General features: G+C 54.4%; 15 protein-coding genes across 15 annotated transcripts; 5 read left to right on the top strand and 10 right to left on the bottom strand.

Moving 5' to 3' along the window:
• Nucleotides 1–915: 915 nt before the first annotated feature.
• Nucleotides 916–2,202, bottom strand: F5Z01DRAFT_251685 (NmrA family transcriptional regulator). Its single transcript, XM_046258503.1, has one exon. The coding sequence runs from the start codon at nucleotides 2,069–2,071 to the stop codon at nucleotides 1,151–1,153; it is 921 nt and encodes a 306-aa protein (XP_046116078.1). The 5' UTR covers nucleotides 2,072–2,202; the 3' UTR covers nucleotides 916–1,150.
• Nucleotides 2,203–2,633: 431 nt separating this feature from the next.
• Nucleotides 2,634–3,417, bottom strand: F5Z01DRAFT_251657 (uncharacterized protein). Its single transcript, XM_046258502.1, has one exon. The coding sequence runs from the start codon at nucleotides 3,363–3,365 to the stop codon at nucleotides 2,727–2,729; it is 639 nt and encodes a 212-aa protein (XP_046116077.1). The 5' UTR covers nucleotides 3,366–3,417; the 3' UTR covers nucleotides 2,634–2,726.
• A 769-nt stretch (nucleotides 3,418–4,186) lies between these two features.
• On the bottom strand, nucleotides 4,187–7,040 carry F5Z01DRAFT_676390 (OPT oligopeptide transporter; the record flags this gene model as incomplete). Its single annotated transcript, XM_046265251.1, has 5 exons — nucleotides 4,187–4,852; nucleotides 4,909–4,972; nucleotides 5,031–5,083; nucleotides 5,143–6,677; nucleotides 6,731–7,040. 5 exons carry the CDS (start codon nucleotides 7,038–7,040, stop codon nucleotides 4,187–4,189), a joined length of 2,628 nt encoding a protein of 875 aa, XP_046116076.1.
• Nucleotides 7,041–8,088: 1,048 nt separating this feature from the next.
• F5Z01DRAFT_676389 (Rieske domain-containing protein) lies at nucleotides 8,089–8,707 on the bottom strand (the record flags this gene model as incomplete). Its single annotated transcript, XM_046265250.1, has 2 exons — nucleotides 8,089–8,352; nucleotides 8,408–8,707. The coding sequence occupies 2 exons, from the start codon at nucleotides 8,705–8,707 to the stop codon at nucleotides 8,089–8,091; spliced, it is 564 nt and encodes a 187-aa protein (XP_046116075.1).
• A 984-nt stretch (nucleotides 8,708–9,691) lies between these two features.
• Nucleotides 9,692–11,467, top strand: F5Z01DRAFT_626174 (uncharacterized protein; the record flags this gene model as incomplete). Its single annotated transcript, XM_046261466.1, has 3 exons — nucleotides 9,692–9,755; nucleotides 9,816–11,074; nucleotides 11,138–11,467. 3 exons carry the CDS (start codon nucleotides 9,692–9,694, stop codon nucleotides 11,465–11,467), a joined length of 1,653 nt encoding a protein of 550 aa, XP_046116074.1.
• F5Z01DRAFT_251637 (uncharacterized protein) lies at nucleotides 11,467–12,923 on the top strand. The gene has a single exon (XM_046258501.1). It carries the CDS (start codon nucleotides 11,830–11,832, stop codon nucleotides 12,613–12,615), a length of 786 nt encoding a protein of 261 aa, XP_046116073.1. The 5' UTR covers nucleotides 11,467–11,829; the 3' UTR covers nucleotides 12,616–12,923.
• Nucleotides 12,791–13,832, top strand: F5Z01DRAFT_251563 (uncharacterized protein). The gene is made up of 2 exons (XM_046258500.1): nucleotides 12,791–13,433; nucleotides 13,486–13,832. The coding sequence occupies exons 1-2, from the start codon at nucleotides 12,966–12,968 to the stop codon at nucleotides 13,639–13,641; spliced, it is 624 nt and encodes a 207-aa protein (XP_046116072.1). The 5' UTR covers nucleotides 12,791–12,965; the 3' UTR covers nucleotides 13,642–13,832.
• Nucleotides 13,833–13,860: 28 nt separating this feature from the next.
• F5Z01DRAFT_738690 (uncharacterized protein) lies at nucleotides 13,861–15,022 on the bottom strand (the record flags this gene model as incomplete). The annotated part of the gene is made up of 2 exons (XM_046266820.1): nucleotides 14,613–15,022; nucleotides 13,861–14,560 (listed from the first exon to the last, which is right to left on the bottom strand). The coding sequence occupies exons 1-2, from the start codon at nucleotides 14,876–14,878 to the stop codon at nucleotides 13,861–13,863; spliced, it is 966 nt and encodes a 321-aa protein (XP_046116071.1). The 5' UTR covers nucleotides 14,879–15,022.
• Nucleotides 15,011–16,735, bottom strand: F5Z01DRAFT_727524 (uncharacterized protein). The gene is made up of 2 exons (XM_046266668.1): nucleotides 16,171–16,735; nucleotides 15,011–16,079 (listed from the first exon to the last, which is right to left on the bottom strand). The coding sequence occupies exons 1-2, from the start codon at nucleotides 16,697–16,699 to the stop codon at nucleotides 15,286–15,288; spliced, it is 1,323 nt and encodes a 440-aa protein (XP_046116070.1). The 5' UTR covers nucleotides 16,700–16,735; the 3' UTR covers nucleotides 15,011–15,285.
• Nucleotides 16,736–18,262: 1,527 nt separating this feature from the next.
• On the top strand, nucleotides 18,263–19,018 carry F5Z01DRAFT_638784 (uncharacterized protein; the record flags this gene model as incomplete). The annotated part of the gene is made up of 1 exon (XM_046262402.1): nucleotides 18,263–19,018. One exon carries the CDS (start codon nucleotides 18,263–18,265, stop codon nucleotides 19,016–19,018), a length of 756 nt encoding a protein of 251 aa, XP_046116069.1.
• A 188-nt stretch (nucleotides 19,019–19,206) lies between these two features.
• Nucleotides 19,207–19,962, bottom strand: F5Z01DRAFT_626169 (protein-L-isoaspartate O-methyltransferase; the record flags this gene model as incomplete). Its single annotated transcript, XM_046261465.1, has 2 exons — nucleotides 19,207–19,348; nucleotides 19,412–19,962. 2 exons carry the CDS (start codon nucleotides 19,960–19,962, stop codon nucleotides 19,207–19,209), a joined length of 693 nt encoding a protein of 230 aa, XP_046116068.1.
• A 311-nt stretch (nucleotides 19,963–20,273) lies between these two features.
• On the bottom strand, nucleotides 20,274–21,859 carry F5Z01DRAFT_251498 (metal homeostatis protein bsd2). The gene is made up of 4 exons (XM_046258499.1): nucleotides 21,722–21,859; nucleotides 21,585–21,643; nucleotides 21,144–21,536; nucleotides 20,274–21,092 (listed from the first exon to the last, which is right to left on the bottom strand). The coding sequence occupies exons 2-4, from the start codon at nucleotides 21,603–21,605 to the stop codon at nucleotides 20,523–20,525; spliced, it is 984 nt and encodes a 327-aa protein (XP_046116067.1). The 5' UTR covers nucleotides 21,606–21,643; nucleotides 21,722–21,859; the 3' UTR covers nucleotides 20,274–20,522.
• Nucleotides 21,860–22,205: 346 nt separating this feature from the next.
• F5Z01DRAFT_676380 (uncharacterized protein) lies at nucleotides 22,206–22,656 on the top strand (the record flags this gene model as incomplete). Its single annotated transcript, XM_046265249.1, has 3 exons — nucleotides 22,206–22,223; nucleotides 22,271–22,459; nucleotides 22,513–22,656. 3 exons carry the CDS (start codon nucleotides 22,206–22,208, stop codon nucleotides 22,654–22,656), a joined length of 351 nt encoding a protein of 116 aa, XP_046116066.1.
• Nucleotides 22,620–23,906, bottom strand: F5Z01DRAFT_251439 (mitochondrial carrier domain-containing protein). The gene is made up of 3 exons (XM_046258498.1): nucleotides 23,631–23,906; nucleotides 23,447–23,578; nucleotides 22,620–23,391 (listed from the first exon to the last, which is right to left on the bottom strand). Exons 1-3 carry the CDS (start codon nucleotides 23,755–23,757, stop codon nucleotides 22,742–22,744), a joined length of 909 nt encoding a protein of 302 aa, XP_046116065.1. The 5' UTR covers nucleotides 23,758–23,906; the 3' UTR covers nucleotides 22,620–22,741.
• A 684-nt stretch (nucleotides 23,907–24,590) lies between these two features.
• F5Z01DRAFT_626154 (Alpha/Beta hydrolase protein) lies at nucleotides 24,591–26,227 on the bottom strand (the record flags this gene model as incomplete). The annotated part of the gene is made up of 2 exons (XM_046261464.1): nucleotides 24,591–25,958; nucleotides 26,009–26,227. 2 exons carry the CDS (start codon nucleotides 26,225–26,227, stop codon nucleotides 24,591–24,593), a joined length of 1,587 nt encoding a protein of 528 aa, XP_046116064.1.
• Nucleotides 26,228–26,902: the final 675 nt, after the last annotated feature.

Raw genomic sequence — 26,902 nt, 5'->3', positions numbered from 1 at the left:
TTTCAGGTTCTCACCCTTCCGGTGTTACCTTTTCACCGCTAACGGCAGAATCTCAATCGAGCCTAGCCCCGCTGTAAGGTAGGCTCATCATCACAAATCTCGAATTCGCGTCATCAGCTGAAGCTTGCTGTTACTACAAGGCTGTGACCTCGTCAGCATCACATCGAAGCTGAGCCCCAGCTCAGTTGAACGACAAGCTCACACGACCAGTCTCGAAAGTTTTCGACCCTAAATCATCCAATGTTTATTTTCGACATCGTCCTCGCGAGTTAGTAGCTAATGCAGGCGATATGCAGACCTTGTTGCGCCAATAGCTGGCCAAGAGCGACAAAGTCGGCGGTCATTGTCCTCAACTCAGCCACTCTTCTGTGCTGGCGCTTCGCACGACGCCGTGGCAGTGGCATAAAGTGTCCCTCCACATCCTCCAGGGCACCTCTTATCTGAGCATGGCATCTCAACAGTGACCGTGGGCACTGCCTCTGGACAGTCGCAGCCCTGAGTGATGGTCGAGTACACCAGACACAAGGGAGCGATGCAGGTGGAACAGGCTGAGATGGCGGTGACGGTCGGGCATGGGGCATTGTTCGCAGCGGCACTGGGGGGTGAGATGATGGAACTGACATGTATCAGGCGGAGGTTGATTAGGCTTACCAGGCAAAGGCCCCGGAAAGTACTGACATCTCAAGCAGCCTCATGTTGATTGTTGACAGTGGATATCGATTCGAGATGTTCTTCCAAGTGCAGGAAATGTGGATAGAGGGGAGACTCAAGAGGGCTAGCAGAGCGGCAGACTTATATATGCCATCAGGCTTGAGACATGTCCCGCCCTCTGAGCATCATCCCTTGTTGCCATGACTGGCACATGCCATTCCAACAAGTCCATGGTGCACATTCCCCGGCACAGAATTTCAGCTGCTTGCTTGCTTGCTTCTTGCGTGAAGCAACAAAGCCTCGGTTCTTTGTGCCCATGCGTCTGGGAAAGCGCATCGCCTCATTTTCGAAGAGCTGCGGACCGTCATGTTTGCATTGCACAATTGAATAGAGGATGTCGCGTGGCTACTGTGAAGATTCTGTGGAGGAGAGCGAGAAAATGCCCAAGCCAAGCTGTGCTGGAAGACGTCAAAGCCCAATGTGTATTGAAGCTGCTTACTCACCCGGCAAAGCCATCGACAACCTCCTTCACAACTTGATCCAAGTCTTCGTCCTTCAAGCCGAGTAGCTCCATAGCAAAGGCGTCTTTCTTGGTCCAGTCTGCATCGATAGCCCCCAATGCAAACACGACATCTTCTACAGCATGTCGATCACCGGCATCCACCTTCTTCTGCTGCTCTTCCAAGAACGTTTGACTATCGGCCTGGTTCACCTTCCACTTGGCGCCTGTGGCTTTCTCCAGCGAGGCTAGAACCTGGTTCTGCGACGGGTTGAAGGATTGGACGTAGAGCGTCTTGTTCTTCGTCTCTTCCAGCCTGTTGAGAACCGCCACAGTGGCCTCGCCCACGCGTCTCAGCGTCGAAGCTGAGGCTGGAATGTCCCCTCCGTCGAGGATCAGCGACTCCTGCTTCTTGATGTCAAAGTGCAGGAAGCCAGCTCGGAGACCCCAGTCGAAGAAGTGACCACAGACAAGGGCGGTCCACGAGAAGGTCTTGAATTCCCGCGCGAGCTCCTCACATCGCTCACGGACCTTGACCTTGTCCCTGTACAGCTGCAGTCTCTTCAGTGCCTCCGGACTGGCAGCGTCGCACGACCCAAAGTCGGCGGGGATGAATCGCTCCACGCCAGCGCTCGCGGAAGCGTAGGCCAGACGCAGATGGAGCTGCAACTGGTTCGGCAGTGGGAATGCAGCGATGACGACCTTGAACGGTTTCAAGGCCTTGGTGACCTCTGGGATGGGGAAATCCTTGTCGACGGGCAGCAAGGAGAGGTTCTCGTGCTTCAGGGGCGCCGGGTTGGTAGAGTTGGAGCGATGCAGCACCGTGACTGGGAAACCGGCGTCCAGGAGAGCGGGCAGCAGGACGGACCCTAGGTTGCCATTCGCGCCGACAAGGCAGATTTGGGGACTATTCGTTGCCATGGCTCAATCACAGGCAGAGAATAAAATTGTGACGGGTAGTAGGACGTGATGGAAGCGAGATTGTTGATGCTTACATGTAGACTGTAGTGAGGGGTCTCGAATCCTTAATACTGAAGGTATTATGTGAGAAGGCGGGGTGGTATCGGCCGACATCGTGAGCACTGAGGTGAGATCCCCTGACAAGAAAGCCTAGGGCCCGCCTGCTAAAGTATTTTCTCTAACCCGAAAACAACCATGACTTGACAGCGATATACACCAGTATTTATTGTGAAAATGAAAAATAGATGATGCCCAAAATGCTCTTCTCGAGCTCAAATCCTCGTTCATCGCTGTGACGTGACTCCCGAGTCCCCACACCAACCCCAGATCGCGGGTGGATCCAAGACTCCAAGTCCAATGTTTGCTTCTGACAATGTCCCCTGAACCCAAAACGCATGTCCAAGAACCAGTGCGAGCTTGTTATATCCATGCTGGTGAATGATATGCGCGGTCTGGCGGCGGTATAAGCCCGTCCTCTGGATCAAATGTCATCCTGGCCACCGGCACCTCCTCCTCATGGCGGTAGCCCCGTGGATAAGGCAGCAGCACGACATCTTGCAACTATGACGCTCGTCAGAAAAACGACTCACACAAATGGAGATTCGAGGGGCAGTATTTACCTGAATATGATACTCTTGTTCAGCCTCACTGTCGTCGACCAACCCCGGCTCCGCGTCCTCTCTTTTAGCCTCTCGAGACCGCCACCATAGCAGTCTGCCGAAGCGGAACGGGGCTGGCGAATGGGTAGCCGTTCGATTTTGCATATACCGACGAGCACACGATCCGATTGCGCCGAAGAGGAGCACCAATACGATGAGACCGCCTCCGAAGAACAAGGGCGCATAGTATGTAGGTGCATGGGCGGCGCGTGTGTGCAGAGACGGGGCCGCGTCTGATGCGCTTTGATCCCGTGGTGAGAGCATGGCTTCAGGGGTAGAGTGTGCACTGTCGTCTGGTGGGTGTCGAGATCGCGAAGCAGCACTGTGAGACAGAGACCTTGTGTAAGCAAAGGCCCGACGTTGACTTGTTTCTGTTGAATGGTATCCAGCGAAACTCGACAAAGAAGAGATGGAAGGTATTGTTGTTTCTGTAGGATGGGTAGTTGACGGAGCATGAAGGGTGTTGGACGACAGGCTTTGAAGACACAATTGTGCGCACCTTTATATAAAGCCACCTGTCCTAGATCTGTCAAAAGCGACAATAGGGTGTTGTCGCGAGGTTTCAAGCTTTTGCTAAGGCGGCTTAAGGTTGCCATTTGAGTTGAGCAACGTTGAAGCTTCGGCGCTGTCTTGAGTGAGAAATTCCGGCCCCAATCATATTTATGAAAATAGTCCTGTCCAAGTACCACGGCTTCAGAAGTACGGAACGAGCAGACAGGTAAAGCGTGGAAGTAATTGCTCATGCAACAGCGTACATTGATACGGAGCTCGGGGCCCTGAGCCAGCACTCTTGATCAGATGATTGTTGCCTCAAAGTCCGCATGAAGAACTTGGCCGTATTTGCCATACTGAAACGACATTCCTCTGGGTTTCTTCGAAATGAATCTACTTTTGCACGGCGCAGCCCAAACCTTGTGTGAGATTACGAGGTTGGTTTGTTGATGGCATGGCTGCGCATCAGGTAGACTCAAATTACTTTGGTCCATGAGCAGTATCCTCTTCAAGACATTGCATAGTCGCAAAGCATCTCACGTTAGTGTTCAACGGTGGGAAGCTGAAATAGGCTAATCATACTCTAATTACAATTCGCTCCACGGACACCTTATCGGGGAAAGGTCTGGTTTCTCATCTTGGGCCTCAAGTTAGAACGCTAAGGCAAGGTACGAACAACACTTTCGTGTTGTTTGAGCTTAAGGCGTGATTATTGAAATGAGTTGGACCCGGATCCGGACAACAAGCGTCGAGGAGGCACGAACGGGTCATATTTTTCAGCCAAGTAGAAGGGTTAAGACATTGGACAGCATGACCTCTCCTAAACCACACACAAGAGTGCACTCGTAAAAATCATGGATTCGAACTGGGTATATCAGGGCCACTAAGAAATGCACTCGCCCACCTACGGTCCACCTCTTTCGTATCAAGGTGCCAGTGTCTGGTTGCCGTTCCACCAGGGGTAGAACCTCTCTCCCGGCGCAAGGCTCTTCAATGTGCAGGCAATGCCCTCGCACCCGATATACGGTTGTGTATTCCCCCACCATTCCACCGTGGCGCCAACCCACTGCACACTGAACAGCATGACGATGCCACTGATGGCAATGGCGGCACTAAAACTGGCCGAAAGAACAAAGTTGTACTTGCTCCAGAACGCAAGGAAGCGGCTCTTGATGTAGATCCAGCTGAGCCATGCCACCGGCACCGCGGGCCAGGCGTAGCTGAAAGAGTAGGGCACCCAGAAGACGCCGCCGTACCACAATGCCACGGGATGAACCTGACGCACCCAGCGGCTGCGGGGCCTCCACTTCATGAGACCCCAGAAGATCACGGGCGTGATGGCGCCGAGTGGGAAGCCTAGAAGAAGCGGCGCGTATTGGCCCTTGTGAGAGAACACCTTGACGGGGCCAATGGTGCCCCATAGGACGGAGGATGTAAAGTACGAGTTCTGGGCCGGACAGGTGAAGCGCATGGGGGCTTCGGCGGTGCACACCCCGGGAATGTCGATTTGGAACGAGAGGACGCCGATGGAGACAAATGTTGAGATCAGCGTGGCGATCATCTGGCCGGAAAAGGTGACACGCGGAGGAAGCTACATTTCCTGGTTAGTCAACGGCGAAGGGATGTGAAGTTGGAGGAAACACCTACCTTCAAGTAGTGAGCTACCTTCAAGTCATTTACAAAACCCATTGCCTGGGCGCAAGTCACGTAGCTTTCACAGTCAGTCTTCGTTCAAGTTCACGGGATCGTCGTGGGGATTTTGAGCATACCCGTATGTCTTGAAGTAGTTCATTGCGAGAGCGTTCCCTGGAACAATCATACCCTTTGAGGGACAAGTTAGCAACCGTCCAGACGACTTGCAAGTGCTGGACAGCAACTTACACCAATAAACTCAGCCAACACGTTGAGAGACACCTCAATACCGGTCATGCTCTTGACGATGCCCACGGGAATCACAAAGACCAACGCCAGCAGAACACCATATGGCACAACACCCAAGGTCGTGTACGTTGGCCACGCGCCCACACCCGCGAAGCCGAGGGCGGCAGCGACCACGAGCGTGCCCATGTACCACCATACCGGCACTTCACGGTACTTTTGCATGAGCCGCGAGTGCGCATCCATATACTCCCCATCGTCGGACGCGCCGCCCGACTTGCTGCGCCGGAGAGTCGCCCAAACGCTCCTGAACCCCGTCATAATCTCATAGCGGTGGAAGAGGGCAACGTGCACCACGGTGCAGGTGTAGATGCCAAAGAACGCCCCGTACACAGTGGCCATGGCGGCGCTGATATACGGTGCCGAGTAGTCAATGTACTTTTGTCTGTCAAACAGGCCTTGAGGGCTGACGACGCTGGAGACGTTGTAAAGGGCACCGAAGTGATCATAGGTGCGGTTGCTGTTGATCTGCATGTAGCCCGTGTTCCACGTATTGCTGTAGTAGATTGCCAGGATGACCAGCCCCGTGAGCCACATGCCTATCGTGCGATTGACGGTGCTGAACCAGGGGACCATGAGCGGATCGAGTGCGTCGAACATCATGACGTTCCAGTCGAATGTGGGCCACGGGTTGAACATGCCGGTGCCCTTTTGGAACCCGCAGAGGGTGGTGAGGTTGGCGTTGTTGGGTGCGATCCAGGTCATCCACGAGAAGTATGTCAGCGCTTGGAAGAGGTAGTTGGGGAACCAGAAGTAGATGAACATGGCGCCAAACGCCCAGAGGAAGAACCGGAAGCGAGACATTGTGTAGATTCGTTTGAATGGTCCGAGAACAGTCGACTCCTTCTCATCGTGAAGGGCTGCATTCAGAGCAATGGTGACCAGGGACGCAGGCCACATGCAGTACGCCGGATAGACGACAAAACGCCTTACCATGCCCGCTAGGCCGTAGCCGACAAAGTTGGTGGATAGCGATATGAGGATCTGGTAGCCAAAGGACCGCGCATACTGTTGGTTAAAGTACATGGGCAGCACTTGGGACCAGATGAGATAGGTGGTGTACGGCAGGATCTTGGCTGTGTTGGCCATGATGGCGATGAGCATGTGCTCTTTCTTATTGAACCGCCCGGGGTTGAGGTGGATCTTGGTGCCCAAGATACTGAAGCTGGCGGCCGGCATCCACTTCTCCCAGGCCTTGCCGAGAGGAAAGGCGAGCAGTTGGGCAACATTCGAGTCGATGACAATGGGTGGCTGGCGTACACTGAAGAGTTGGTTGACAAAGGACAGAAAGATTGAGAAGAAGACGCCGATGGTCCAAGCCCTGACCGTAGACACGGGCATGCTCGGGTCATCCTTATTGTCAACGACGGCGCGAACCTCTGCATAGGGCGAGTTGTTGGTGATGAGAGAGCCCTCGACTTTCATCTCATAGATGAGCTTGGAATGCTTCTCTGGATTGGACAAGACGTCGTCATTATCTGTTGCTGGTCAGCGGGAGATGAATCTCATTGAATATGAATAATGGACGCACTCAAGAAGTCGTCAATCCTCAGCAGGACCTGATGTGGGAAGTTTGGGTCGCGTTCGTGAATCTTCCGCACGTTCTTCATCAACTTGACCACGTCGTCCAGGGACATGGCCGCTGCGGCAGCCTTGGCTTCCAGGAGGTCATCTTCGGTGACGTCCAGCTCATGCTCGAACTCGTGCTCGAGTGAGGTCGTACCCGTGTTTATGGGGATCAATTCCGCGTCGTTCGTCTTTTCGGCGGACAGCTTCTCCGATGAAATGACAGCCTCGCCCTGAATAGGCGTGATGCCTGCTTCTTTGTGCTTGGTCGACATCCTGATGCCGTCCTATAGATAGGGGCCGAGAGAGCGAGTGATGGGGGCCAAACTGTGTGCAGAGGGGATGCTACCCAGTGATATTTAGCATCCTGGCCCCTGGGCGACGTTCATCGGGACGATCCAGTCCGTTCATGGGGGGCAAACGAGATCCCTGCATTGGATGCCTGCCAACGGTGTTCTGCCTCTTTAACCTTACCGCAAAAGGTAGCTTTCCTCCTTGCTAGCTCTCCTTCAAGTGCCGATTGTCTTTCATCCTTCCTGAAGTGGGACAAGTGGCGGGAAGCCGGTGGCGCTGAGTCTGTACGTCCGCACACGACCAACATGTCACTATGCATATTTGTTGGTCGACTTCCTACTGGCCAGACCCTGCGACCTGTGTACCTCCTCGATTGATAAGACCGACGTTATCTGGGGTTTTTGCGTTGGAGTTCTGCACTACTGCATGCCGAGAACGGGATTGCCGTCTTGTCACGGCTCTGGGGATCTGCAATCGGCACCGGGGCATCGAGTATAACTTGTACTCTGGGAAACTGTTCTAATCAGCTCGCGGATATCTTGTATCGCGAGTAATGAAGCCAATCGTTGCGTCCTCAGATTCCAGTGGACTTTTTCGAGTGTGTACCCCGTAGCAGTCACTCCTCATCAGACGTGCTGGAGCGAGCGCGCTGGCGTGATCTGATGCGACCATGTTCGACGATCAGTCGGGCGTGTTGAGGTCTGAACCAACAGCAAGAGAAGTGGTGGCGGAATCGAACATACGGACAGCCCGCCACTGAGCAATGACTCCTACTGTAGGGCGAGCCAATTGATCATGGCCGCATATCGCTTCCAATTCCATCAAGGCGGCTCCAATCCGCATGTTGTGAAACGGGATAAGCCAATTCCAGCCTTTGACATCCTATTCGAAGGGCTTGTACCGCGTCACTCGGCTTCCAACAGATTGACATCCGGCTCATTGTGAGCCTTGCGGTGGTCAGTCATGGCTGATACGAATGCAGCACACCGTTGACGTTCTGAATATTCTGCCTTGTTGCTTGGTGTTGCCTTAGCCGATTCGCTTCTTCTCTTTCCTTCGGACCCAAACTTCCTTATCGTGTGGCTCATCAGAACCTGGGTCAGAGGCCTTGACGTCCCTTAGCTCGACCTCCCATATCGGCAGCTTATAGCCTCCGCGATCTGCGTTTCCCGTGAATAGATCGAACGACCAGCTATGTTTGGGACACGTAATGCCTGCGCTGAGGACGACGCCAAAGTCCTCGATGTCAAAGGGGATGCCTCGTGATAGCGGGAACGATGAATGAGGGCATTTCTTTGAGAAAAATTTCAGATACCCGTCATCATCACGATAAGGTGCGGTAACTTACGTGGTCTATGGCGTGCATCTTGCCCCTGTGCTTGAAAATCAACACCTGGTCCTGCAGGGCCTGCCCTTCCTCATCCACGAGACCGAGGCCATCGGGAGTGATCAACACCTCGGTTCGTTTGGACAGATCCTCCTTTGGCACATTGAAGACTTTGCAGCCCGGTTTGGCCGTGGCGCTGCAGTCGCGTGGGTGGACGAGATCCTCGTCATCCTCGCCGACTTCGGGAAACGAGGACAGGCGTCCGACCGGAAACCACGTGTCCGCGGGTGCCGCACCACGAAAAAGATGAAAGGGATTCATGTCATGAGTATTCCATCGACAGGTTGCTCAACTGCAGGCTGGACCTGAGGAATTGGAGGTGAGTGTGACTGTGGCGTGATAATGATCCGAATCTCAACATTTCGTGTGGATGGTGATTAGCGTGTTTTTCCTCCCCACAGGCTGCCTGGCCTTATCTGCAGTCGTTGAGAGTACAATTTAGATCAACAAGCCTTCAAACTACAAAGCTCATGAGTCGCGATATTTCTCAGGCCAATGAAGTCTCGTAGCAGGCGAGCGAGCTCAGAAAGGATGGTCAGAATGAAACATGTATCATTGCCAGTGTCAATTGAACCCGATATGAGTTAGGCATGTGTAGCGGTCGTTGCAGCTGCCAAGGGACATCTGGAATGATTTAGAAAACATTAAATAGTAAACGCTTTCAACTTTCAGGTTACAACAAGAACACTTGTAGAACAAAAAAGCAAAGGACGCTGATCTTCAAGCTCGAGCAACCGTTGACGCGGCTTGCAAAACTCTGCGAGCAGCTCACGATGATGGGACACAGGGTAGGTAGGTCACGCACATTGACAAGGACGGGCCTCGTGCTCCAACTCCAACTCGTCTCTAACCCTCCGTCTTCACTCTCCAACTCCGCATTTCAAGACACTGAACCCCATGAGATCTCCACCACCGCAGCACGGAAACGAATTAAACGAGCTGGTGTCCCCATGGGGCTACGGCGCCACCCCTGCCAATAGCCGCGCACTACTCGTCTCCCGCGGAGTCCCGCCCCATCCTCTAAGAGAACGACAGGCTGAGAAGATGCATTCGACTTCGCGTATCTATTGTGCGGGGTTCTCCCCAAAAGCAAGATCCAAACCGAGGCTCGGCGACTGGGTGATACATACAGTCGGGGGGTGCTCGCTACGAGTACGGACTGGACACCAGCTGCTTGCTTGACCTCACCGACTCTGGTCATCTTGATGGAATTGACAACCATTCGCAACCACTATCTCGCCGACCATGATTTACAACCAAGGGAATGAGGTCCACGTCCCCAACGTTGACCTCTTGACGCTGCTCTTCGGTATGTCCGATTCACAATGGCTGGCCCCAAGCACCACCGTCGCTAACTGAACATGAACAGAATTGGACGAGTGTGCTGCCCAAGAGGACACGCCTATACACGCCGAAGCTGCCCACCCCGAGTATTTCTTCACCAAGGCAGCCTCTCGCACTCTCGCCAAGCAGTTCGCCCACTTCTTGCGCAAGGAGTACGGCATAGGCGCCCATGGGGCGGGCAAGGATGTCGTCGTGAGCGTGTCGACTGGGCAGTCTGCGCTTGCGACCTTGTTCTATGGCGTTGTTGCCGCCGAGGGCGTATATTCAGCTGCTTCTGGCGCGGGTACACCGTCTGACCTGGCCAGGCAGATTCGCCAAGGCGATTCAAAGCTCCTCGTCTGCAGCAAGGACCTCGTCAAACTGGCCGAGAAGGCAGCGGAGGATGCAGGCCTCTCTAAGCGCAATGTGCTCGTGCTGGAGAGCTACCCCGAGGTCAAGCTCGGTAGCCTCGACGGCAGCACGAAATGCGATTTTCAGAACGAGCTGGATTGGCGACGGATCACCGATCAGAGAGAGCTGGAGAAGACTACCATCTGCATGCTCTACTCGTCGGGCACCACTGGCCTTCCCAAGGGCGTGCTCATCACCCACATGAACATGGTTGCGTCCACCGTCATACCCACCCGTCTCTCACGGCCCTACTACGCCTCCACCGGCACGGGCTACGAGAAGAGGACTCTGGGCCATCTGCCGACCGCGCACGTCGCCGGCGTCATGGGCTACTTTGTCCACCCCGTCTGGGAGGCCGGTACGGTGTTCTGGATGCCCGGCTTCAACTTTGAGGACTTTGTCAAGTACGCGGAACAGCTCCGTATCACTGTCTTTTTCACCGTGCCACCCATCTTCATGGCCATTGCGAAGCACCCGGCCGTCAAGGACCAGTTCCGCTTCATGAAGGGCGCCATGAGCGGCGCGGCGCCCCTCACCGGTGACTTACAGGACGCCGCCAGCAAGAAGCTGGGCCTCGAGGAGGGCATCACACAGACGTGGGGCATGAGCGAGACCACGGGCTCTGCGACGTACATTCCCCCCGGGCGCACGGTGCGCATGGGCAGCCTGGGCCCTCTGCTGCCGAATGTCCTCATGCGACTCGTGGATGATGACGGCAACGACGTGAAGAGGGGCGAGGCGGGTGAGGCGTTAATCAAGGGGCCCATTGTCTCCCCCGGGTACCACGATAACGACAAGGCTAACAGGGAGTCCTACACAAGCGATGGGTGGTTGCGAACGGGAGACATTCTGCGCGAGGACGACGGCGAGTTCTGGGTCGTGGACAGGAAGAAGGTAAGCGCACCGCGAGAGCACCCTAGATGATGGGGCCACGGTTGACTGACACGATGGAAACAGGAACTCATCAAGTACAAAGGTCTGCAGGTAGCACCCGCCGAGCTCGAGGGTCTCCTCGCCTCCCATCCCGCTGTCCTCGACGCGGCCGTCATCGGCATCCAACAGGACGACACCGAGGTCCCGCGCGCCTACGTCGTCCTGGCGCCCCCCGCCGTCGGCAAGGTCAAGGAGGTCGACTTGGCCCAGTTTGTGGAGGGCAAGGTGGCGCACTACAAGAAGTTGCGGGGCGGCATTAAGTTTGTGGATTCTGTCCCACGGAGCCCCTCGGGCAAGATCTTGCGTAAGGATGTGAGAGAGATGAGGAAGCGAGAGGAGGGTTCCAAGCTGTAGAGTACATGTGCGGACTCTGGAGGTCCGACGAGGTTGAAGACCCTGTCTGACTGGTATGAGTTCCATGTATAACACGACCTTGATCACCCTACCCGTTGTGGAACACATCTTGGCCCCCAGCCAGCTGGGCCCCTGGTCTCGCAATGCTTGATTGTGTTAGCGCTTACTGCCCAAGAGCGAGCACATCCTTCAAATACGTGGGCTTGAATTTCAATCTGCACATCTCAAAGTCCGAACCTTGCATTCTCAAAGTGACCCTCACGTGCGACGAAAGCCAACACTGACCTGAGACTGGGCACTCTATTTCTCATCAAAGCACACCAACTTGGCCCATCCATCCGCCAACCACTCATCTCCCCGCAATGGAGGGCACCGCCAAGCTCGCGACGATGCCCGCAAGCGAGACCAGTGGTCCGCCGCAAGTGATATCCATCGGGCTGTGGCGCATGGGCACAGCGTCCATGGCCGCCGCCTATGACACCATTGGCCTTCGCCCGCACCATTCGCTCGACATGTTTGACACGCCAGAGCAATGGGCGCTCTTCGAGAAGGCGGCTGATGCCACCTGGCCTCAGGGAACCGCCAGCGACGGGACAGCTCTGTTCACACGCGCGCAGTGGGACGACATCTACGGCCAGTACGGGGCGGTCACGGAGATTGGCGCTGCTTTCGCAAAGCAGCTGGTCGAGGCCTACCCAGAGGCCAAAGTCGTCGTGGTGAGGCGCGACTTTGACAAGTGGTGGCCAAGCTTCCGCGACGGCGTCGCGGCGCCCGTCTTTTCGCTCCAGGGGACATTTCTCCTGTACTGCGTGCTGCCTGTCATTGGCAATCGTGGGCTGGCGGCGATGCGCAAGGTCCTGGGGGGTTTCTTTGGCGCGAACAGTCTGGCTGGGATCGAGAGGAATGCCAAGGAAACTTACGATGCGCATTTTGAGAGCATGAAGGCGTTGGTGCCCCCCGAGAGGCTGCTGGAGTACCGTCTCGGGCAGGGATGGGAGCCGCTGTGCTCGTTCCTGGGCAAGGACATTCCCGATGTCGAGTTTCCGTTCATCAACGAGGCCGATGCCCTGAGAGAGAGGCAGAAGCGGGAGGTCCAAGAAGTGAACGCGAAGGCTTTGGCCAAGATACGGTCGTGGGTGCCGTGGTGACGCGTCGTAGACGTATCTCGGAGTTGCGTGTCGGTGAATTTAGATGTTTCTGGCGGGACCAGACAGCAGCGAATTTGGGCCTCACGATTCATCCCCCAAGTCCCTTACTCAAACGTCTCATTCCAATTATGAATGTGCGAAAACACCATAAATGATCCTAGACGGTAATGTGGGTGTGTCCCAATCTTTTTCCCCGAGATAAATTGGACACTCACGTGACGGTTGGCGACACGAGTCTCACCTCATCCGATGGGACATTTGTCAATTGAACAACGTCCCTGAACTCATCCATCGCTCGCCTTTCTTACACCAATACATCTCGACTCATCGTGCTGACACCATCTCTTAAAATGCCCTCGCCCATTGTCACCGCGACCTGCCAGGCCGCCGGGCTTTCGACAGTCTCAAATCTGCTCGCCCAGATCATCGAGGCCCGCCAAGAGAGTCGCTCGTTCGTCTTTGACTTCACACAGCTCCTTCGCTTTGTGGCACTCACATTCATCACCGCGCCACCCAATTTCGTCTGGCAACAGCTGCTCGAAAAGACGTTCCCGGCGTATCTGCCCGCGACAGCCGCCCAGCAGCGCAAGGATGACATTGAGATGAAAGCTGGCGTCGGTGAGGGCATCCTGGACGGCGACCCGGGCGCGCAGCGTGGTCAGGAGAGATCGGAGCGGTTCAGCCTGCGGAACACCCTCACAAAGTGGTTTGTGGACTGCATGACCATGGGCGCCATCATGAACACCATTGCTTTCTTGGTCATCATGGGCATCATGAAGGGGCAGGGCGGCGAGCAGATCATGTCGAACATTAAAACGGTTCGTATATGCTGTCTAGGCTTGCTTGCAGTGGAAGCTAATGACCCTTCAGGAAACCATCCCCATCATCGTAGCTGGGTACAAGATCTGGCCGATTGCGTCGATCATCAGCTTCTCCTTCATTCCCGTCCACAGACGCATCGTTTTCTTGAGTTTCGTTGGCTTGTTGTGGGGAATCTACATGAGCCTGGTGGCCTCGAAGGTCTGAGTATTGCCTCATTGCAGAATCATTGACCGTGTGGTGGTGTGTTGCTGGCGACAGGACTGAAGTGTGTAGAATCCAAGTAATTGTACAAATAGAGCCAATTCCACCAGGCAATATTGATCTCGAAATATATACCCAAGCAACGCCACTTATATCAAAGTCGACAAAACTCCCATTAACCCTCGGATACAACCACAAAACACGTACAACGCACTCTAAAGCCTAACGCCGCTTGTAGGTCCGCAACTTGCCGTACGAGTCATAGTATGGCTCTGATTCGGAGGACATCACCCAGTAGGTGCCGTTTGAGTTGTTCTCAATGTCCACTCCCATGGGACCATGGGCATCTTCCATCTCCTCTCGGGTCTTGCTTTTCGACTTCCCTGCCTTGAGCCGTCTCTTCTCAAAGAAAACGTACGCGGCGTAGAAGGCAATGGTAGTGTTCCCACCCATGACACCCTTTCCGCCGAGGAATGTGCGCAGGTTCTGTGCGGACACCGATTTCCCACAGTCCGCCGGCAAAGCGGAGGTGAGAGCTCGTGCAATAGCCGCCTGCGAGATGCCCTTGGACTGCAGGTCACGGATCTTCCTTCTCGCCTCCTTGGGTGTGTCGAACACGGGCACAGCCATCTCCTCTTCCCCGGGCAAGGTGACGCCGCTCACATCCAGCAGCTCTTGCTCCTTCGCCTTGGTGGACTTGGCGTCCGTGCCTGTCTTTGCCTTCTTCGCCGACTTGGGCAGCGTCATGGGCAAGCCCTGCAGTTCACGCTTGCGGAAGAACCGAGCCGCGGCAAAATACGCGTCGCAGCCCTCTCCGTTCCACGTGCCGGTGCGGTTCACAAAGTTGCTGTAGCTGTGCTGGCTGACGCCAATGGCCCGCTGGAACTCGCCCACTTTCATGGCACCCGATTTGAGCCACTTCCTGATCTTCAGTCGGACCTGTTGGCAAGAGTATTCCCTTGGGATCAAGGTACCGGAGACGGTCGTCATCCTCGTCGATGTAAGGCGCATCGTCAGGGAACAGCAGGGCCTTGACATCGGTCTCGTCGTTGGCATCAGACTTGCGCTTCTTGGGGTTGGGCTTGGACTTGGCGGTAGCTGTAACCTTGTTCTCCTTGTCCATTCGGGCAGCTATGGCTGGCAGTTCCTGGGGATTATGGGGGAAGATGGATCCGGGTGGGAACGCGGCTCCAGCGTTGGGATCACGAGGGCCCAAGGCCTTGTCGGGCACCGTGACCATGATGAATCAATAGAGGAAACGTAAATATTCAGTATTTATGGAGGATCAGTATTGAGACGAGTCAAGAATTTAGGGACTTTGGAATAATTCGATTATTGTCTCTGGAAAGTAAAGGCAAAAAAGAAAGAGAACCTCGCGTCGTTGTTTGGTTCTTGCCCATCCGGGGCAAGTGCCGCTAATTGTGAGACGCGTCTGTCAGGGTCCAGTGACGCCACGCGCCTTCGCGTGTGCACCGGGCATGTCACGACCAACGTTTCAGTGAGTTCTAACTTCTCAGCATCCCTGGCTTATATCAGGCACCAGAGCCGAAAGACTGTACTTGACAAACTGTCAGACGATATTGCAGCCAATACTACTCGGTATACCACTAGGACTGGACTCCGTCTTTAGATTCCGACACAAGCGATTTACTGCTTGTGGTCTCTCGAGCCATGTCCACGGCCCTCTGCTAACTTCTGCCTTTCACGCTCCACGCAAGCATCCATGAACTTTGTGGGAAGCTCGTGGAGTCGCTTGTCCTTTGGCATCAAGATCTCGGATGCCTTTTCCAGGTACGCGCCACGGAACGTGGTCCAGAGTTCGCGGTCCAGATCCTGCTCAGCCAGGGGCAGCGGGTAATACGGGTCATTCTCAAAGAATGAAAAGACCAAGTGATCAATCAGCATCTCGGGGTTCTCCCAGCCGGCTTTCTCCTCCCAGCAATTGCACAAGTTAAAGTCCAGTACCCACAGACGAATAGTGCGTTGATGGAAATCGATATCAACCTCGTCGATAGTCTCGCATATCTCCAAATCAGTGGAATGCTCTGGCCCCTGCGGCATCGTGAAAGGCGGCTTCTCGTTTGGGGCGAGTGGCTCGCTGCCGAGGACGAACTCAATGTCGAAGCCGTCAACGTTTGATTGCCAGTGAATGACTGCCAGGGCTTCAGCGATCGCTTCAGCGTACTTAATGACTGGAGCGCCGACTGAGATCATCTGGTCAAGATGCATGTTGAAGTTCCGAAGCGTGAAATTGGCCGAAGGCTTGCTGTCCGATCGTCGTCCAAGGTAAACGCGGGCCAGACAGTCTCGGTTCGAATCATTTTGCGCAACAGCCTCCCGCTGATCCTCAGGGCAGAATTGCTCGATCAGGGCGGAACGAGCGACCTTGGGAAGAGCGAGAATTCGTTCCGAGAGGAGAGCGCGACATGGTAAGGGGAAGTCTGCAGCGCGAAAGTTATTAGTGACTGGCGGCCAGCAAAGTATCTCACAATCGATGACGACGCAGACTGTACCATCGCTTCAACAACATACCTGTGTGATCTGAAGGCGGATACAAAGCGCCGTAGACATCCCACCAGATAGCCCCTTTCGAAATCCAGGCGTACAGATGCGGCACACAGACGCCTAGACCAAGTTTCTGTCCATCAAACGCTGTCTGGACTCGGTCATGGGCGACACAATCTGCCCACAGACCGTCCGAGTATCCAGGCTTGCAGATTTTCACGACATAGCCCCGACCAGGGCGTTCGAAAACCAGGCCACACTGTCCGAAGCCAATCTTCCGAAAACCAATAGTTGAATCGTGAAGAGCATCCTGATGGTCTTTGGCAAAAGAAGAAACTGTCGCAATGGTGCTTGTGGTTGATCGCACAGACAGAAGACGCTTGAGGGTCAGGGCGAGGGTATTGTCATCATCTGCTAAACCTTGGGATCTGAGGACAGCATCTCGTTCAGCATCAAGAAGCCTAGAGAGAGTATTGGTTCGCTCAATATCAGCAGTGAGCCCCTCAGAGATTGCACTATCTTCGGTGCTCCTTTGGATGTAACGTCGATTGGCCATGTTTCGTGATTGCAAATGATGGCTTGGGAAGGTATTGTGTAAAGAGGAGAAAGAGTATTGAGCCGACAGCTGGGACCCGTAGATTTATATGCTAAAGTAAAACACAATAACCTTGATGTCTAAACCTTTTGTTATCTAGTTTCGAACTCATAGTGACTTCAAGTTCACTATACGGCGCCGCGCGAATCCTAAAGTACTAGTACTCTTAGATGAAACTATAAGGGACGTACTAGGTAAGCATATTGCTAAATCACCGCAAACCCACCATGAAGTGGCGTCTCGAGAGGGCGATATGTAAGCAGCCTATCTAAAATGAATGTAGCACATCGCCAAGTACATGTATTACGGCCACTCGTAGGAAATATTAGCTCAAGGATTCACAGTTCTTTCGCGTGACACGGCGCGCACGAAGGCTCAGGATCGACTGGGCCTCTTCGTCAAGCTCTATACTAGTGAGGGATCAATCCGTGTTTCTTTCATCATTCTCTATCCCGACATGGATCTACCATCTCGTGGAAACTGATATTTATCTACAGTCATGGGCATGTTCCTTGTTGACTATTGTCGAGCTCGCGGACTTAATGGCCTAAAGTTTGCCTACAATACATAGTCTAGAAGGTTTGTCAGGGGAGACACGAGAGTAGGACCGTACTTTCGGGGGAGTGAGCACAAGAGAAGGACATCGGACCTCCCATAGTAGATCCTAGATAAACCGAAGAACCTGATGTGAGATGAGACACAAGTATGCGTTTGAGAATAGGATTATTGCTTAAAATAACAAGATGAAGGTACGTACGGGAGTAAAAAAGAGGTTAAATCGAAGATTCATAAATTTAGAAGTTTTCATCAAAGTATAAAACAAACGTTGGGGGAGCGTTGGCGAAAGGTGCCGTAAACAATAGGGGGCAACACACGTGACACGTCAATTTCCTATTGCGCGCAAGCGACTCCATGTCGCGAGTCCCGACTCCCGACTCCCATTGCACCTTGCTCGGAAATGCCATTTTTCTCTCTCAAAAGAACACATCTTCGAAGAAGTCTAATGAACGTGACGACATCGTGAATGAATAAAATATTTCATTCTAAACCCTGGCTACCACGCAGAGACTAGAGTGCCTCACGGTGACACCCGCCTCTCCACTGGAATGCATCCGCGCGTCGACTACCATTCCTGTCCACCACCCAGCCTCACCTCCAAATCGTATTGACCACTCACGTCAGAAACTCAAACAGGAATGTCTCATCATCTTCAGCTTCCCAGCCTTATGGCCACACTACGGGTACCCAGCCCTTGATATGCCATTCCTCGCCATGGCCGACGACCCGCCATCAGTGCCCATCACGTTGTATTCCATGCCATGGCTGAGCAGCACACATGGAATATCCAGGATGTAGCGACATCGAAAAGGGAGGCTGGAGGGATGTATATAACCCTGGACAGATTCTATCCCTCAACATTCGAATCATCCTCATCAGCAACAATCAACCTAGCAAGAACACCCTTGACCTAAAGTCAAACCCTCAACGTTCGACAAAGTACACAGCACCACGACAATCGCCAACATGTCTCTCATCAGCATCTTCATCGGCCTCTGCCTGGCCACAGGCACTTCGGCACAGAGCCTCACAACCAAGGTCTCGCCTACACCCTCCTCTACAGTTGCTGCGGCGCCAACCAACTTTGGCGGCTTCGCGCCGTGCCCTCCTGGCGTTCTCTGCCCCATCCTGCCCCGGGACCATGTCCGTCGTCAAGTCGTTGTCACGGTCACCAATGAAGATTGCGCCGAGGACCATATGTCTTCCGCATTGCCTGTCGTCCCCGAGTCTACACAGACAGTTATCGTCTGCCCGCCTGAAGGCTGCGGCCAAGCCTCGACAGCCGCGCCCGTCGAGGCTACCTCCCAGCCCGCGCAACAGCGCGTTGGCGTATGCCCTCCGGAAGAGTGCCCCGAGTGCTCACCCGACGTCTGCCAGCCCTGCACTGCGGCTGGCGATTGTCCCTCCTGCGATGGCGGAGCGGACGCCGGCTGCCTCCCCATCTGCCCGGACTACTGCCCTCCTGCACCGGAGGCTCCTCTGACGACCGCACTCTCTACTCCCCTGCCAGTAGTGCCGACACCCACATTCATGCCCATCTTCTCGACCAGTGTAGTTGTCCCTGGTCCCGTGGAGACCGCGACTGAGACGGCCAACGACGTTGGCTTTGAGCAGGGCGTTGCCAGCGCCATCCCCTCTGCTGCTGCCGACAGGCGAGCACACCCCGCCCCTGGTGTCTACATGGGCATGGCGGCTGTCTTTGTTGCCATCAACTGGATGTAAATGGTGAGCGAACGAACGAACGGGGAAAAACGATGCATTATGATATGAGCAACGGTCTGGAGTCGGCGTTTGGTGGTCTTGGGCATTGGTATAATATGGCTGGGCTGGATCTGGCTACTCAGGACATGAGTGGGATATGCTTTTTTTTTTACTAGACTAGAATACGAATTTGCATACAAGCAGCAGTGTTAGCTTCCACGTGGAGGGTCCGTCAATGGAACATATCGTACACCGAACAGTCGCTGCTTCGTGATTTCGCCCTTGGCATCCTTCTCGATGCGCCAAACACTCTGGTCGATGCCATGCTCATCATCCACGGGGATAAACATGCTGCGCTCGTCAGTCGGAAGTCTCGAAGCCTGATGGCATTAATAGGAAAAGCATAAAACTTACCATCCTGGCGCTTTCAGCTGGTCCAATAGCTCCTCATGCAGAATCCTCGCCGAGGCACCGACGTGTATAACGTCCCAATCGCTCTTCCCATCCTCCACCCACCCCTTTCGGCCATCGCCATGCCGAAACTTGATCCTCCCTGCCTCGAGCAGCTGTCGACCCCGAGCACTCTTCTGCGCATTATGCTCGCCGAGGTCTCTGAGCTCACGGATATGCTCCAGCCCGACTACAGTGCCCTTGTCACCTACCATCTCCGCCAGAATGTGCGTCAAGTATCCCGAGCCGCTCCCGATATCAAGAACCCTTCTCTCTTTATCGGGACTCAAGTGCGCCAGACAATACTCAATCGCGGACGCATGCATATGCGGGGCCGAGATTGTGGCCGAGTGGCCGATGGACTGAGGACAGTCTTTGTACGGGTTGTGCGGTGCGTAGTCGGCACGGTCAACCTTGAGGAAAGCATCCTTGACGATGGGCGATTTAATCAAGCCAGCATCATAGAGGTTGTCGACCAGTTCCTGGTTCGAGTCACCTGAGCAACGCCAAGCCATGTTCAGAGGACGACGAAGTACGTGTGACAATCTTGTGAGTGGGCGATACAGCAGCGGTCTCATAGATCCGTGGTCTCTTTGGCGGGAGCCCGGCCTTGTGAAGTGGCGATAAACAGCGAGCTTGAGTTCGTGCACGTCGAGCGCGAATGATTATCACTCAAGTTTGAATCTCTCTGCGCACTTTGCAACAGTTGAATGACTATTTTCGCCTGGTGAGGGAATCTGACGATGGAGAAGTCACGAAACCAGTCGCAGAGGTTGATCGCATGGTGTTGTATGTATGAGCTCATGCGGGGGTTCACTGAGTTGCGATCATCCGACAATCTAGACTACCTTCCTACCACAACGCGTAGCACAGTGGCCAAGCACAAGTCTGATACAGTCCCAAGGGGCAATTCTGCATTATGAAGGAATCAGCATTTCTGTAACCATACTTATGAAAGAAAAGGCGCTAGCCGTGTAGTATACGTAACCCATTTATCCAACCCAAACGCCACCTCTACTCCCATTGCTACCATGATGCCGAAAAAGAAGAAAACGATGAAAATTCAACAAGGGCTTTAGACAACTCTGTCGGGCGTCTCGTCCTGCGCAATGACCGGCACACCCAGACCCCGATCGTGGGTCTGGAGCACCAGCTGCTCGTGCCGCCTCGCTTTGAGATATTCCACAGTGCTCTTGATCAAAATGAACCAGCCCACAATCATCAAAACATACGCGAGCCAATCACCGCCTGAGAAATCCAGACTGTCGCCGCCGTCGGTGACCTCGTGCTCGTCGAAGTCGTGCGAGTTGGGATCTGGTGGCGCGGCGTAGCCATCCTGGCCACCCATGTTGGAGGGGGCATCACCGACCGGGGCAGCCTTCATATAGAACCCATACTGAATCAGCGTGATGCCGAGGCCGGCGCGGGAGCCATTCTTGGCAGCGTGGGTCGAATGGAGCAGGTACGTGAGCAGGAAGCCGACGAGTTGGAAGGAGGTCGAGATCATGCCATTCCAGATGAAGGAGAACACAGAGCCAACGGGGAGACCGTCGACATAGACCTCGTCGGCACCGCCGAGGCCGGGCGCGAAAATGGTCGTTTCCCAATATGGTGGCACTGCGTCGGCAGCAGCTTGCTCATAGGTCTAGTAACTGTGTTAGTCGTCATCCTACGCCGCAATCCGATGGAAACGTACGGGTGGTTGCTCTTCCTTCTCCGCATCCTGCCTCTCGGGCCTGGCAGACATGTTCGCGAATACACCATCGGTTGCGTTTCCACCGCCCATGACCCTCGTAGTGCGTTGTACGTTATCGGCATTTGGGTTCGCAAAGTGATGACTTGGTTGTGCGACGGCGGGCGATGAGGCTCCGGCATTATTAGGCATGGAATTCTGCCTCACTAAACGCTGCCTGTCGTCGGATTCGTCGTCGGTGTTGTCATCGTCGTCGTCGAAAGCGTCGGCGAGGGTAGAGTCGACCTGTTGATGTCGTCGACTGTTGGGTGATGACGAGCGGGAGTGGAATGAGGGTGGTGGCGAGAACGGGGTCGGTTGAGAGAGGCCATGGTCCTCTTCGTCGTGAGCGTTGACCTGGATCTATCAGTGTCTGTCGAGGGGAGGCCAGTCGAGGTGACTTACCCGCTCGTAGCCCCCAGCCATGATGCTGGTATTGATCACGAGATTCGATGAAACGGCGACTGGGAAGGGGGTAAGACAATCAATCAGTCGGGAGGCCGACACTTGTTGTGTAACTTCTGTCGCTCCGGAGCAGGTACCAAAATGAAAAGAAGAATCGCGCAAAAGGGGGTATCAGGATGGTCAAGGAGCGTCGATAAATGAGATTCGAAGAAAGTGGCCAGAGGTTAATGGAAGTCTATCTATCACCAGTACGCCATGATGGGAGGGACGTACGCAGCGGACAGACGGGCACCCGATGACAGCGGAGTCAGGTCAGCCGTCGTGGCGCTGGCCCAGATGCAACTGTGGCGCAGAAAGCGTTGGAAGGAAAGTGGCTGCCTGAGGAGTCCCAGCCTAAACCGAATCAGGCCTGAAGTCCGCAAAGTCCCTTCATGACTAAGTAGACTTCGGCTATGCATTACTCCGGTGCCGGCGGCTGTCGGCTCTTCGCGATGGACCGCGCGCGCGCGTGGTGGGCTTTTTTTGAGGGAGAGCTTGTCGTTGACGTCGTGATGTTGCGCTGGGCATATTTGGCTACGCCCACCCACGACCTGTCTTTGGACGATAACACAAATTACAGTCATGGCGCGACCGATCTCAGTATGCCTCATTGGCTGCTCATTGATGAAACTCAGCTGACGAGACAGTACCGCATTGCCACCGAGGCGCTCTCGAAATTCCCGAAGCAGGAGCTGCGACCTGACTATCAAATCCAAGATGTCCTCAAGAAGACCCTTGAAGCACGATTCGCGAATTACAACCCTTCCAAGGAGGCCGAAGAGCTGTTCAGAGCAAGATCATTACAGATGCTCCAGGAGAACAGGTTCATGGATAGGGTACGCCCCGTCCTTCCCCCACGTCCAGGCAGCGGCTAATCACGCGCGTGCAGTATAAGTTGAGCGGAAGAATGCTCGAGCCGAATAGCCAACCGACATATTTTGCGGATCTCGTGCGCGAGATCGAAGAGGCGCCGAAACGAACGTGGTTTGAACGGTTAGGGAAGAAGCTGTCGGGAATGGTTCGGTTACAATAATGAAGATACCCTTGTATATCCCATGTATAACACCAACAATGTCTATAAGATCCCCAACGCCATTTTTCTCTCTTTTCCCTGTGGTCTAGATGTACCGCATTTCAGGGTCCATTCTGTTCATCAATTCCATGCTCTTCTCGTACATGGTGAAGACGATACCACCACTGAGAACCAATCGGGCGAGACGAGGGAGCGCGCCACTCCAGAATGTGGTGATGCCTTCATTCTTGAAGATCATTGTGCCACAGCGGAGGGTGTTGCCGTATACTGCTTTGGCTTCGGGGCTCTGCATCCTGGTCTTGATGGTGTCCAGAGGCTGGGTGACAGCAACGGTAATCAAGCCGGCTAGACCACCAATGGTGAACGTCGAGATGGTGCCGAGCTTCTCGCCTGGTGCGGTCCATGACTCGGCGAGCTGTCGAAGGGATGTGTAGCTGCCGAAGCGCACGGCACTGTTTGCGCTCTGGCGGAGGGTCGTGGGAACGAAGCCCTGGAAGAACCCTGCGAGCCCTCGCTCCTTTGCAATGATCGGCACAGCATGCAGAAAGCCTCGCATGCGTGGTTGGGCTCGTTTGCGGTCGTCGATCAAGGTTGTCTTGATACTCTCGGTAGGAGTGACTGCGAGTAGCGATTCTGTGACGCCGGCGCCGAAACCGGCGAGGACTGTGCGCGGGCCGGTGAGCTTGCCATTCTCATCAGCCAGCATGCTCTTGTACTGATCGAAAGCGACAAAGCCTGTTTTTTTGTTAGATCGAGAGGTTAGGGCGTGGAGGCAGAGGGAGGTTCGTACGGATGCCAGCTTTGGCCGAGTTGCCGATGATGAGGGTCGTGCAACCCGCATACCATTGCGAGCCAAATGGGGGCCAGGGAAGCTTCTTGCCAGCCTCCAAGCGTCGGTTCAACTGCGAGCGTGTTTTGGCGACTGCGACAAGGTCAGTGGAAATTGAAGACGGCGCTCAATAGGATCGACGTGCACTCGGCTGGGTAGGTGATTGCAATCTCCAGCGCACCAGCGGTAGATCCGGCGATGATGGAGCGCAGGGCGCTGGGCGCCTTCTTCTTGGAGGGATCGGCCGGATCCTGTGGTAGCGAGGGCGCCATCTTGAGTCGTCTGAAGATGGTTGTTGAGGTCCAAGCCGACGTTGGTGGGAGGTGGGATTGACGAATAATAAAACTCCGGTCTCGCGCCGGCTTGGGCTTGGGCTTTGGGCTTCTGCCGTGACCTCATCGCAACCTCGGTAATAAATGCTTCAATCGCCAACTTGAATCCAAATTCACCCCAGGATTTTCTTCGCGATTTCCGCAACGATACATATGCGTCGGCCGCTGCATATCACGATTTGGGACTGTAGAACACATTCGTTGCGCCTAACCTACTACGTTCGCGTGAACTGCTTGCCCTCAGCCCGACTCCCAATCCTCGTTCACTCCAGGAGAGCACACTTCGAGAAATGCGCCAAGATCGAATCTGGAACTCCTCCTCTATGTATGTAGCCAATGGTATAGGACAGACAGTCTTATGAAAGGACGCACTGGCGATGTCGTCTCACGTCTGAGTGCATGTACACTCACCAGTCACCACTGCCACATGCGAAATCCGCACCACGATGGTCCAGTTCCCCGAGAAAGCCATCAAGGTCAATACAAAGTTCGTCGTCGAAAAGTTCGAGTTTTCTTCTCTCCATTCACAGAGCCATTGGCACTTGGCGCAGACAACAGGCAGTGCGTCATATGTCACACGCTCACCTTTGGTTACAGAAGCCTAGTGGACAATAAGAAGGGCAGACCATCCCAATAACAGCTGGTTGATGAGGCAAATTCATTGTCACTTTTCGATGCTGCCACCGCGTCCTCTCACGTATCCTTTGTATGCTTGCGTAGAATGCAGGCCAAGATGTATATACAGGAAAGATCTCACCCACCCTTCCCCCTTCTTACAAGTTCATCTCCATGCTATGCTTGTACCAGTACTCACACCTCTCCCGCAGGCCTTCATCGATATCCTCCATGTTAGTCTTCCCGCCCGTGTTCATGACAACCCTCGCTTGGTTGTCCTTGCCCCAGGACGTCCACTCCACGGCCCCTTCTTGCCGGAACGTGTTCGGGTCCAGTGTCCTCATGAAACTCGTCCAGTAACGCTGTATCACATGCGTGGCAGGGCGGTTCTTCTGGCCGATCTTGTAGCTCTTCGGCTCCTCGTCTGTGTACTCGGCGCCAATGAGGGCCTCCAGCTCCGACGTGTGAGGCACGCCCAGCCCCTGGGCGATCTGTGCCGGGTCCTCCACGTTCCAGCGGTAGGCCCATGACTTGGCAAAGGGTGCGTAGACGGAGTTGGCGTACAGCGCTGGGCACATGTAGCGGATCTCCTGGTACGTGTTGCTGGTCTGACGCCAGAAGCAGCCATTGTTTGGGCACGTCTTGTTCGGATTGGGGTAGAGATCGTTGATCTCGCCAAACATCTCGGGTGAGATGGTAGGGTACGCGTCGAGGATGAACTGGTTGCTCTCCGCCTGAGTGGAGGCATTCTTGGGAGTGAAGACAGTGCCGCCGTTAGTGTCGTCGCCAAATATTGTCGGTACTTTGATGAATTTGCCCTCCGTCAAGGCGTGATAGGTGTAATCATTGATGAAGTCGTAGTCCAGGACCGGCAACCACTGGTACGCAGGTGGCTTCGAACCTCCCGGTAGGGGGATATTGAAGTTTTCCTCCTGGATCTCGAGGGCTGTCTTGTTCCTCAAGCACTCGAGACTGTCTTTGCCGGTGCAGCCAAGGCGAGTGGCAAAGTTGTTGTACTGGTACTGCGACTCCTTGACGGTAAGCAGTCCGGCCAGTGATGCCGACTCTGAGATGGCCCCGTGGAAAAGACCGCTGTCAGATCCGTTGTTGGCCGTCAGGTGGAATATGACGCTTGCAGCGCCTGCGCTGGTGCCTCCTACAACAACGTGGTTAGGGTTGCCTCCAAACTTGGAGATGTGGGCTTGCACCCATTCCAATGCTTTGACCTGATCGCGAAGTCCGTTGTTCGGGGTCACTTGATCCTTGTTTGTGAGAAACCCATACGGACCGACGCGGTAGTTGATGGTCACCACCACAAGGTCCCGGTCTGCCGCGTCAATGATGCCTGTCCCATTGACGTTGGGGTTGGAGTTGGAGTTGAAGCCGCCGCCTTGGATGTAGAAGAAGACGGGAAGATTTGAGGAGCAAGTAGCGTTGGTGGGTGCCATGATGTTCATGAACAGGCAATCTTCCGACGTCGTGTTCAGAGTTGGTAATTTGTTTGTTCCCAGGCAGGAGAGACCAACCTTTTCTTGTTAGATGTACGATTCTTTCTTCATAGGAGGCGTAAGCGAACCTTGTCTGCCGGCTGTATCTCGTCGTGGACTTCAGGATCTTGAGGAGGCATGAATCTGAGATCGCCGACAGGTGCCGCTGCATACCGCAGGCCGAGCCATTGTGACAGACCGTTTTCTAATTCTTGGCCTCTGTATGATGCATAGCCAACATCAACCACGTCGTCAACAGCAAGTGACGACGAGGCCCACAAAGCCACGCTCAACAGCGTGCGTATCATTTTCGACATGGCACAGACAGAAAACCCAAGGAGGGTATGGAACAACAAATCAAGTCCTGATAGTCAAAAGAGAGAGTGTCAAGTCGGAGAAAGACAAGCGTGACGAAGGCGTTCTTATACAAGGCCACAGTCCCAGGCGTATCAGTCAGTCTCGCCTATTGTACGCCCGGCGCGGGGACGGCATCGATCTGCCGGACTGGGTGGAGTCTCTCGGCTGGAAATATGTATGATCTTACCTTCTTGAAGCAGCTAGATAAGCTAATGTTAGCCGATGCCCACAGTACGGGCGGCAGAAGGCGTTGTCTCTGCGAAATTACGCACAGCCCGCTGATCCGTATGTTGGTCTGAGGCGGCCACACGGGACTCTGGTGTGCTCACAACGGGAGGCTCCTCAATCTGGAATGTTTCGAAAACTTTAGCTTTCGGGTCTTGGATATGTCGCACAGGCACGTGGCCAGGTGATTAGGTTGAAGTTTGAACTTTGAACCTCTGGTACGCAAGTCACTGGTGACCGGATCCGGCGTGATGGGAGTGGACGTGCTAATAATCTCTCCAGATCAAATATTCTCCGAAATCAGGTGTTTCATAACTCCAAGAGGCAAGTCTCGCCCAGCGGACCGCCCAACTGCATCACGAGCACTGTTTGGGTTGTATGCCGCACGAGACAAGAGAAGC

The sequence above is a fragment of the Emericellopsis atlantica genome, assembly GCF_019669845.1.
Source record: "Emericellopsis atlantica unplaced genomic scaffold F5Z01scaffold_23, whole genome shotgun sequence".
NCBI lineage: Eukaryota > Fungi > Ascomycota > Sordariomycetes > Hypocreales > Bionectriaceae > Emericellopsis > Emericellopsis atlantica.
Note: the sequence above shows the minus strand (reverse complement) of the source record. Positions and strands in the feature narration are given on the sequence as shown.